Source organism: Volvox carteri, assembly GCF_000143455.1.
Source record: "Volvox carteri f. nagariensis unplaced genomic scaffold VOLCAscaffold_1, whole genome shotgun sequence".
Lineage (NCBI taxonomy): Eukaryota > Viridiplantae > Chlorophyta > Chlorophyceae > Chlamydomonadales > Volvocaceae > Volvox > Volvox carteri.
The window spans coordinates 1870229-1880823 of NW_003307545.1; the positions used below are offsets into that span (position 1 = coordinate 1870229).

Here is a 10595-nt window from a genome sequence, read left to right on the forward strand (position 1 = left end):
ACATGTACCCCTACCACAAGCGGACGGTCAAGTCCGGTTTGAGCTAACACTTCGACAAGGTTGTGTTGGCTACGCATACGCGCATGAGTACCACAGGCCGCAAGCTGCCACGGCGTCATAGGGAATAACAGCGGTCAAGAACTACCCATGCACAGACCGACGCGACGAACTGTTGTAAAATCGGTTCCTTGTTCCCCCTACCACTACTCACCGTCGTCTCAAACGTCAGCCGCATTTCGCAAAAAACGGAAGTCATGGCCGTACCCTAACGACCTTGGCCGTGACCTCTTCAGAGTGGGGAGATATGGTACATAACAGCGCACACCCGCGCTAACCATACAGAACGGGGGCATAATAGCACGGCACTATGCAATCCTAACGTATTTACCTTGCGTACTAATGCCAACATTCCCAAGTGAAATGTCTTGTGTACTACTATTCGTGTCAACGGTTGACACGGCCGTGGCGAGCACACTCCTGGCCTCATCCACGCGTTACGTAACGTTCATACATTGCCAGGCAGCTTCATTACTGACTTCTCTCGCTGAAGGGGTGTGCTATTCCGGCCCGATGCCGGCAGGCCCTGGCGGCGGCAACCGTCAGGAACCTCGCTCCTAAGCTATTTGCGCCCAGGCTGCTGTGCTAAAGACTGTCGACGTTGCACGGCGGTCACGAAGGCCGCAATCACCTTAAGCTCGTCATTTACAACCTGTCATCAATAATGCACAAGCATAACGGTGCGGCGCACACAAGCAGCGTCGGGTGTTGTCATTTTGGCAAGAGGTTTGCGAGGCTGGGTCAGTGCACAGGATAGCTGCCGGCACGCTCAATGTACAGGCATGAATTGCGCACACAGTACGTCAACGCATGGAAACGGGCTGAGTGTCTTTCGGAGGCGTACCCGCCTGTAAGCTAGGCTTTCAGGGGTCGAAAACAGCCTGGAAAGCAACGTATCGCTACACCCACCTGAGCAGCAAAGTGGCGTGTGACGGCTGCTACTAACTGGTCCTTTGTGGCGGTTTGCGGCACGCCGACCTGTGCCAGGCGCAAAGCATGCAGTCGGGCTTCAATATTCCGCCATACAGTGTGCCCGCCTTTCCAGATGCTCATATCCTTACCAGCTTGTGGACTCGAGAGTACCTCCGAAGAGACGCGATGTCAAGCTTCCCAAAATTCACGCGCTGCAAGGCAAGAGGACGCAGGTTCCATGAGGACCCAAGTAGACACATGAACCTAACCTCGCAACACTGCCAGAACTTAGTCGCGTCAGGTGAGAGCTCAAGACCCACCGGCCTGAGGTTCAGTGGCGTGGGGCCCGGGCCTGTCCGCTTTCTTGCCGGCGCGTTTTGGTCCATGATTGGAACACCTACTTACAGACAGACGCCTGAACAAGCTGTGTCATCTAATATTCATGTAAATGACTCAATCCAAGAGGACCGTGCAAGCCTTGACAAAAATCGCGTCTGTCCTACAACTGTCTCAACTCCGTACAGACAGGTCACCCCAACACTTGCAACGAACCTCTAACATCAGAGCTGTGCAGTGATTTGCATGCAAAATTAGAATTTCTACAACACATCCTAAAACACCAATCTCGGCAAGTTCTAAACATGTGCTCACTTCAAGCAAAATAGACGAGGACCTATGGCAATGGAGATAATAAAAAGAAGCTGTAAATCTACGGCAAGGAAGTCATGAGCCTTAGCCAGAGTGCGCGGTCTCCGAGGAAATTTAAGTGAGGGTAACAGCGGAGCTCGAACAGCTCGTGCACTGTCCATGCTGTGGAGTCTCGCAGGTCGAAGCTAGCGCACATATTGAATATCCCTCAGCGGGACTTATTAGGGCATCCGGCGATATGTACAGAGGCCAAGCCTTGAGGAGGCCAGGAATCTGGGGTATTTGTACCTCGTGATTCGCAGCTACCAGCTCGTAGTTGCCGCCCCTCGCGCCGCCCCTGACCTTGCCGGGAGCGAGCTACCGCATAGCACGTGGTCCTCTGTTTTTTTAAATCCTACTCATGTGTAATGCGTAACTGGTTCGGGATCGAGGATCATCCAGACACGTGACAGTGCCACTGGTGGCTAGCGGCTCTCCCTCAGCGGCTCTCCCTTCATTACCCCCAGCCGGAGCGAGCACTGCAGCTTGGGGACCTTCAGCTCCACCGCTGGAAGTTATCCTGAGCCCGAGCACAGCCGCCGCGAGCAGAAGAAAACAAGGAGGCAATTGCAGAGGGCGCCAAGAGATGAAGTACGACCGCAAGCTGCTTCTCCAGTCCAGCACGCTATACCAGCTAATCGTGTACGGCAATGTAGTACTGTACTCCATTTGCTGGATGGCCCAGGTGCCCGTTCTTCCGTACCTCGTGGAGAGACTGGGCGTTGCCGGCAGCAGTGCGCAGTACGGCACGCTGCAGACGATTTTCTCAGCCGTACAATTCGTTGGTGGCTTGATATCTGGTGAGGGCAGGGAGGAGGAGTGTCTCCCGCCGCGGGAGGGTATATGCCGGGTGTGGGGGGAGAAAGCCCGAATGAAAATGAGGAGGCCTCGATCGGGAGCTTTGGACGGGGAGCCAACGCCTTTGACCTCGCTTCCTATTCCAGCGCCTATGTGGAATAATACTTGCTATTATTGTGAAAAGCCGCTGGTTGTAATAATACCCAATTATGCAATTATATCCCTGATGCTGTTTCCGACCCGCTCGTACAGCCCTGACCTCGCCCCTGCACTCTCCGCACGGAAACCCGTTCCCCCGCCGCCGCCACTGCGGCCGCCGGAACCGCGGAAGGTCCACTGATGGACAGGTACGGCGGCCGGTTCCTGTTTGCCGTATCTTTCGCCGCCAGCGTGGCGTCGTACGGCCTCACCGCCATGGCGTCATCCATGTGGGTGCTGTACATCTCCCGCATCCCAACCGTACTGCAGGTAAAGGCTCCGGAACCATCGTCGGCGTGGGCATCATGGGCAGGTTCATATGGCAGACGAATGTGTGGGTGCGGGGGTGGGTGGGTGCGGGGGTGGGTGGAAGTCAAGCCAAATAGACTAGCTCGCGGGTCTTTAGTTGCCGCAACTGGTTTCTCTTCCTGGCGCACTTGGCTGGACACAGTCCCCGCGACATGGGATCTCCTCGACCGTACCGCCCAGCCCATATGTGTGTCCAGTGCACCCGGTCCGGTCCCCCCACATACAGTTAGGCGTAATTTCCTTCTACTGAGGTTACATGAGCGCACGTGACTGCACACACGAATACGGCACCATGTACGTATGCAAAGGACATGGCGAGACCCAATCGGCGCCATTGAGGCTCGCGTCGTACTGCTGAGGTCCATAGCCGTACTGAGGCTCGTGTCGTACTCCTGAGGTCCATAGCCGTACTGAGGCTCGTGTCGTACTCCTGAGGTCCATAGCCGTACGGGGATTGGAGTTTTTTTCTGTTCCTCCACTGCCGTAAAACACCAAATGACGTCAGCATCCCATCCCGTGGCTCCGCACCACCTTCGCCCCGCCGCGCCCGCAGCATGCCGTACTTGCCTCCCGAGCAATCGTGACGCAGCTGTCGTCCGAGGCAAACCGTGCCCGTGTGCTGGGTTACGTGGCCGTGTCCTACAGCGTGGGCTTCATGGTGGGCCCTGCCGTGGGCGGGCTGCTGAGCGCCGTGTCTCTGCAGTTTGCTGCCTGGGTAGCGACCCTTGGGTCTGCACTTAGCCTGGCCCTGGTGCTGCTGCTGCTCCCAGGTAGGGCCGGTGGGAGCGGGGGCCGTAGGGCCTGGTTTGACGTGATGCGGTTTTATAGGGTTTTCGTAGGGCGCATGGCGCTCCTTGGTGCCCCTATTGCCGCTGTTGGAACCCTGTCGAGCTCTTTGGGCTGCGGGGCGCTCTTATCGGTATCAGGAGGTTAGGAAGCTCTGGTTCCGTTATGGAGATGCCCTGGCGGTGGTGGCAGAGGTTGGGGTGGGGATGGGGTGGGCGGGAGGAGGAAAGGGGGGGGGGGAAAAGGCGAACCACGAGCGAGTGAGCGAGCTGGTGTCAAGGAAAGAGTGCTGCGGCAGATGTACAGGACGGTAGCAGGACTGACCAGTCGGCGGTTGTGAAGAAGCAGTCCTCGGAGGGAAGGGGGGGCGTGACGTTTCTCTTTCCTGCGATAGCACCGCCGGCACCGACATCTTGTTCCTTGCGCACATGCCGTGTTTACATGCTGTGTTACGTGTGCTGCCGTGTTTGCTCTCCTGCGGATGGCATGCGGGAGCAGAAGGGACCGTCCTTCAGTTTGTTGTTTTGTTTGCAAAAGTTTGTATGTATGTAAGTTGTGGGACCTACCGTTACGGAATACCGCACACACAGACCTCCCAGCGCACGCAAGTGAGGACAACCACCACAACCATCACAACCACCGCAACCACCAAGGAGACCGACATGAGCTGCAGCAGCAGCCGCACCACCACACTGAGATCGGGCAGGAGGGGCAGCGGACCCACCGGCATCGCACCAGTGACTGCGGCCACGACGCTGACCAAGGTGGTGGTAGTGGCTATTCCGCCAAGGCACGAGGGGGGCAGGCGGCCTCTCCCCCCCTTGCCGGGGACCTAGCCGACGAGGACGGCCCTGGTGGCGGGCCCCCGAGGGTGCGGGGCGGGGCGCGGCAGATGCTGATGCAATTCGTGGAGGTGAGCTAGCTGCGTACATATGTCCAGATTCTTCCAGTTTTGATTTGACCTGTTCCAGGTTCCACTACCGATAATTGGTTATGGTTGTTAATGTAATCAGTCTTTTCTAATTCATAACGGGTATTTCCCCCTTCCCTCCTTCGGTGGTATTTGTGTTGGGGTGTGTGTATAAAGCAGGTCTTGGTTGGCCGAGGAAGGATTTGGGCGGGTGTGGGGAGGGAAGGAGATACTGCTTTGCACAGCTGTGTGGTGGTGTGTAACGCCACGTGGTGCCGTACACGTGAAACGCGGCGATGGCTTTGCTCTGGCCAGTCCCACCTCCATTCCTGTGCCTCTTATCTCAGGCTGCAAACGGTGTCCTCTCTTCTCCCCCTCCTTCCCTCCACCTCCTCCTCCCTTCCCCCTTCCTCCTCCCCCTCCTCCTCCTCCCCCTCCTCCTTTTCTTTTTAGCCTCTCTTTTTTCTTCCGCTTCCACTTAGTTTCTTATAGTTCCCTTTTTTCCGTTTTCCTCAGCCTGCTAGTTCATACTTCCTGCAGCAGCACTCGCATGCATTAATTTTTCATCACACCCTGCTCACTACCTTGCTACATCTCTGCCTCGCATGTGCCCCTGCCGCTACTTCTGCTGCCTGGCCAGGTGAGTCCGAAGGAGGTTCGAGCTTTGTCGGTATATCGCATTGCGTCGGTCGGCTAGCGGGACGAGAATAGTTGGGTCGGTCGGGTCGGTCGCGCGTTGGGGGGTTGGGAGGAGCACTTGCATATCACCAGCTTTTTATAACCGGCTCATCAGCCCGTTTTTGGTCCAACCTCATCAATGCCGCTGCCAGGCCGGCGGCAATGCTTTATTCCAGCTTCACGTCACAATTGTTTTAACTTTTGCGCCGTCTCTACACCTACCTTTACTTCTTTAGGGCTTGGCTTTACTGCTTTTCTCTCGCGTTTATCTTAGTCTAGGCGGCTAGGTAGGTAGTTTTTCCGACATCATCATCACGAAAGCATACCGAGGTCGCCGCCTTCAAGAACGCCTTTCGGTCAGTCCTACTTCTTGTACACTCTTTCCTTGGCAGCAGCTTCACTCGTTCGTGGTTCGTCTTTCCCCCTGCTCATCCCCCTACTCTTCCCCCCCCCAACTCTTCCCCCCCTACTCCTTCCCCTACTCCTGGGGCCGCCGCCTTCAGGTGGTTCGTATGCCGGGCGTCATGGACCTGCTGGCTGGCAAGCTGCTCGTGGGGCTCGGGTCCGCCGTATTCCAGTCTATGTTTCCGGTACTGCTGAAGCGCCGGTACGGACTGGATCCACGTACGAACGGCATGGTCATGTCGTACGTTGGTGCGTTGCTGCTTGGAGGTGCGTGTAGATATGTGTATATGTGTATGCATGCGAGTGGGCGATGTTAGGGTGCGGGGCGCGCGATCGGCAGTGCTAGGCAGGGCGCGTGTGTCTGTACGTATGTGTGTGGGGTGCCCCGGAGGGGGGGTCGTCAGGTGGACATGAGGCGGCCGGTGGAGGTGGCCAGTGGGGGCCCTACAACCAGGCACCCCCCTCCCCGCCTTTAGGGCTCTGTGATGAGCAGTATGAGGTAGAAGTACACCACTAGTAGCAGCGTGCCACGTAATGACGAAATACGTCTATGCAGGCCTATGCACAATTTTGGAAGCATCGTAACAGGCCCAAGCGGCGTGTCGGATCCACGAGCCCCGATCCAGCCGGCCGGGCCCTGGCGGAAATCAGAGTGCGGCTCCCCCCTCCTCCCCATTCGCCCGTGGTTCGTCTTACCCCCCTCCCCTTCCCGGTGCAGGTCAGGCGCTCCTGGTAGGCCCCGTCATATCGGCGGTTGGTGAAGCCGTGACCGAGTACGGCTGCGTCGCGGCGCTGGTGGCGACGTACGGGGCTCTGGCAGCGGCGGGGGCCCTATGGCAGCTGTTGCTGCTGCTGGTGCCGTTGAGCGTGGCGGGCATGCTGTACAACAACGCCAGCACGTCGCGTCTGACAAAGGTAGGGTTGTGAGTGTGTGTGGGGCGTGTGTGAGGCATGGGGAAGGTTGGAAAATTCCAGTTTGAGGCTCGTGATGGTGCGCGCAATGGTATGGTTGTGCGATGTAGGCCTGGTAGTCCCCCAACCTTCCCCGAGGGTGTTGTGTTTTCGGGCACCCTCATCATCTTCACCCTCCCCATGCAAAGCCTGTGGCTTTCCCAGCTGCAGCACCCGCAATCACCTGTAACCAGGAAGACTGGTTAGCGAGTAGGAAGTGGCGACGATGTGTTTAAGTGTGTGTGGGGGGGAAAGGGGAAGGGAGGGGAGGGGAGCTGTCATATATACTCGGAGGGGGTTACGGGGGCCCTGGGGCAGCCGGGGGATGTAATCGGGCAAACCCCCATCAGGTTACCATCCTCGGGGCGTACGGCTGCTTACGTAGGATGACTGCCGGCCACCTGGGGCACATGCAGGCCAGTACGAACCAATCGCAACCGTTCAGCGTCCCCACTTGCGCATAGCTGTGCTGCGGAACGAACTGCCTGCCTACCCAAAGGACGGCGAGATGTGATCTCTGACTTTTGTACTTTACTGCAGCTCAGGCAAAGCTAGGTCTGCGTACCAACGATGACGTGGCTGCACTTTGAATAAGTGTACCGAAGATGACGTGGGGCCTGTACGGGAGCCAAAACTGAACCACGGGTCATTCGCAAGTACCCATGCTTCCTTCTAACGCCCGTTCCCCTTCTGCCGCACCGCACACCACACACACGCTTTTCCACGCACACCGCAGGCCACTCTTCCCCAGCAGCGCGGTACCGCTCTGGCCCTGGACATGTCCCTGAGCAGCGGTGTCCGCATGCTGAGCCCCGCACTGGGGGCCGCAGCAGTCGACCGCTTCGGCCACCGGGCCGTGCCCTCCCTCGCCGCCGTCCTCATTGGAAGCTTCCTCCTCGCGCTGAACCTGGGGCTGTTTCGAATACCACTTCCCTTCAAGGCAGCCGCATCATCGTCACCTTCAGCAGCAGCAGCAGCAACAGCGAGTATGTCTCTGGAGGTCCCTGAACCCGGCAATGGTCATGCTGTTGATGTTGGTGTTGGTGTTGGTGGTCGGGGCAAAAGAGGGCGAAAGGCAGGTGGATGGTTTCGGAGTGGGTTCGGAGGGCGAGGAGGTGGGTTTGCGGAGGAGGATGTGGGGAAAAGGCACTGAGTGCGGCAGGTTCCTTGGCGGGGAGGGGGAGGGGAAGGGGGGGCCCCAGCTGGTGTTCCGTACCGCCTGGTGTTCCGTACTCAGCGAAAAGTTGTCATGGGTCCGGGTAGTGGGGGTGGTCCGGGTGGTAGGGGTAGTCACCCCAATGACCTGGAGCAGCATTACTTGCCGTCTGGGAGTGCCGGGTAGGTCTCGGGTTTTCATATCAGGCGGGTCTGGGCACTGCTGGGTGCCATGTGTTGAGCAGGCAGCGGCTGCTGACTAAGTTCTATCAGAGGGTTGAGGGGCTGTTGAGGGGCCTTATCAGGGGAGGAGCCTGGTCAGGACATACAAATGAAGATAGAGGGTAGTGTGATCGGCTGGGTTGGGCGCCCATGCCCTCAAGGCGGGCGCTGTGATCGGCTGGGTGGGGCGGTCAAAAGGAAGTGTTAGATGATAGCAACCAGAAACGAAACGCTTTAGCTGTCCTCATCTCCCCCGAGGAATTCGGCACTGCACGTTGAGGCCCCCTTTGAGGGCCTCGCGCACATCACTGGGCCGCTCAAACTCAACACAGGGCTAAGTTACTAAATTACTTTGCGGGGAGAGCAGAGGACGCGTATTTGCCTTCGCCAAAGCCAATAAGAGGTTTCCTGCGTATTGAGCAGGATTTCTGGCCGCACAGGAGAGACAGTGAAAGCAACTCATTTTGCCTGCATAAATCAGTTTTTTTCCTGGCAGCACCGGTACCTTATTCGAGGAGATGCAGTGTACGGCTCAAAAACCGAGTGTCGTACCAATCAACCCTGGCTGCAGTACGTCTTCCACGGCAAGACTACGCTGTACTGCGCCCGCAGGCTATCTTTTTCCGCGCTAAGCTCCCTTGGCTGGCTCTCTACAGCCTGTTCACACAAGCATTTTCAGTACGCGCGGTCTCGGCGCACACGCGAAAGCGAAAGAGAAGCTGCCGACCATATTGTGACGCAACTGCTGCGCAGCATGTGCAGTGGTGGGGGCTTGGCCTTCCCAAGGCCTTCCCAAGGGGTATGTTCGTGTACCACACGCATCGATGTTCATATAACGCAACGCTTTCAACCCCCTTCATCACGTGCGTGCCGACCCCTCGTCGCCACAGCCTCATGCCCGCATCCTAACGGCCCTTTCCCCTCTATCAAGGCAAACGCAGGGAAAACAGTCGACCGGCCGTCGATTTGGGTTCCTACGAGCCCATCCGTGTTCGAAATGTCCCCGCGTTTCATATTTCCTTGTTCAAAATTTAGTCAATTAGCTGTTGCTTTTGCAAACAGCCGGTGGCGATAAATTGGGATCTGGTCGAATGTCGAATGCCGCCCCGGTGCCACGTCACGTCACATCACAAGATCGGATGTGACATGACGAACGCGGCGGCAAAAGCAGTGAATCGCGGCTGTCCCATTTCCCGACGCCGTCCCTGAAGGCCATCCAGGCATTCCCGATGGTTGTCAGCCAACCAGCCCACACAGTGCGAGCTTGTTCCGGCTCCAGCTGGATCAGCACAGGCAGGCTTCCCATTGGCCCTTTGGCTTAGCAGCCAGAAAGGACCAGGAAAGGGCCCTGCATAGCCGCACGGCCTGTGCAGAGCTGAGGATTATAAATTCAGACGCTAACACAATTCAGTACTTCATATTCAGTTACTAAATGATTGGGTTTTCCCGGAAATGCAAGCTTCGAGACATGCCGTACAATAAAAACTTGGAAGCTGTCCTAGGTGACGAGATTGGGTCACGTGTCTGTCTGTGTACGTCTTGCACAGTCGACAGCTTTCGGGCGCGCACGTTGTCCAGGCAGCGGTTGTTGCGGTTACTTGGTGTTGTGCCACAGATAGGACGCAGGTTTTAAGACAGGACAGTACTAGTCCAGTACCTTAAACGGGAACTACAGAAGGGATAACGGTTGGGGACGGCTGATTGTAAAAGGACCCATAGTTTGTCAGACGGAAGGACCCCGGATTTCACCCGGGTCGTGTCAAGAGTGGCGTCAGTTGATAGCCTCCTGGAACGCATGGGTCCAGGGAAGTATATTGAAGGACATGGGCAGCATAGGAAAATGCAAGAGGGGAACGGAAGCCCACTCCCCGCCATTAGATTGGCAAATGGGAGGACGTCCTGACTGCACGGCACCGTACTGTACGGCAAACAACGGCTGAAGACTGGCTTGTGAGGCATGTGAATTTGCCTAGCTGTCAGATCAAAACTGTTTTCTGCATTTTAGTTAGCGATATTAGCCTGGGCTATGCATATGCTTTAGATACTGCGCCCCGAAAGCGCAAACTTCTTTTCCGCGTGGTTCGGCTTGGCCACACACGCAATCCCTCATGAGCAGCAATAAGAGCTTGCCTATGCGGGACGCGGACCAAAGCGAAGAAGAGGAGGCAAGCGAGTACGATGCGAGCGATGCCAGTTATGGTTACGAGGAGGACAGCGATAGTGGAATGCATCTTGATAATCATACGGACGAAGCTGGACCTTCAACCTCGGGCGGGCCCGGCTGGAGCGTCCTAAACCAGGGTAAGAAGTCCATAAGAGTTCCGGTTGTTTCCGGATGATATTGAACTCAATTATTTATTGCGGTTTAAATACCCTGCAGATGCGATCGTCAGGTTACAGGTAGGTGTCTATATGAAAGGGTTGTTATCACTGAGCCGTTAGTTTGGGGAAGACAACTCCCGACGCCTTGAACTTTCGCAGGCAGAGGCTGTGCACGAGGTGGTTTCGATTTTGGGAGTCAAGCCCT

At 56.8% G+C, this 10595-nt stretch overlaps 2 protein-coding genes across 2 annotated transcripts; one reads left to right on the forward strand and one right to left on the reverse strand.

The window, feature by feature from the left end:
• Positions 1-212: 212 nt before the first annotated feature.
• On the reverse strand, positions 213-1404 carry VOLCADRAFT_120172 (uncharacterized protein). Its single transcript, XM_002946035.1, has 4 exons — positions 1290-1404; positions 1119-1181; positions 967-1035; positions 213-709 (listed from the first exon to the last, which is right to left on the reverse strand). Exons 1-4 carry the CDS (start codon positions 1353-1355, stop codon positions 620-622), a joined length of 288 nt encoding a protein of 95 aa, XP_002946081.1. The 5' UTR covers positions 1356-1404; the 3' UTR covers positions 213-619.
• An 838-nt stretch (positions 1405-2242) lies between these two features.
• On the forward strand, positions 2243-8977 carry VOLCADRAFT_102700 (uncharacterized protein; the record flags this gene model as incomplete). Its single annotated transcript, XM_002945676.1, has 11 exons — positions 2243-2456; positions 2786-2922; positions 3515-3731; positions 4338-4660; positions 5298-5312; positions 5839-6007; positions 6459-6655; positions 7428-7547; positions 7657-7806; positions 7929-8029; positions 8959-8977. The coding sequence occupies 11 exons, from the start codon at positions 2243-2245 to the stop codon at positions 8975-8977; spliced, it is 1662 nt and encodes a 553-aa protein (XP_002945722.1).
• Between the last annotated feature and the right edge of the window lie 1618 nt (positions 8978-10595).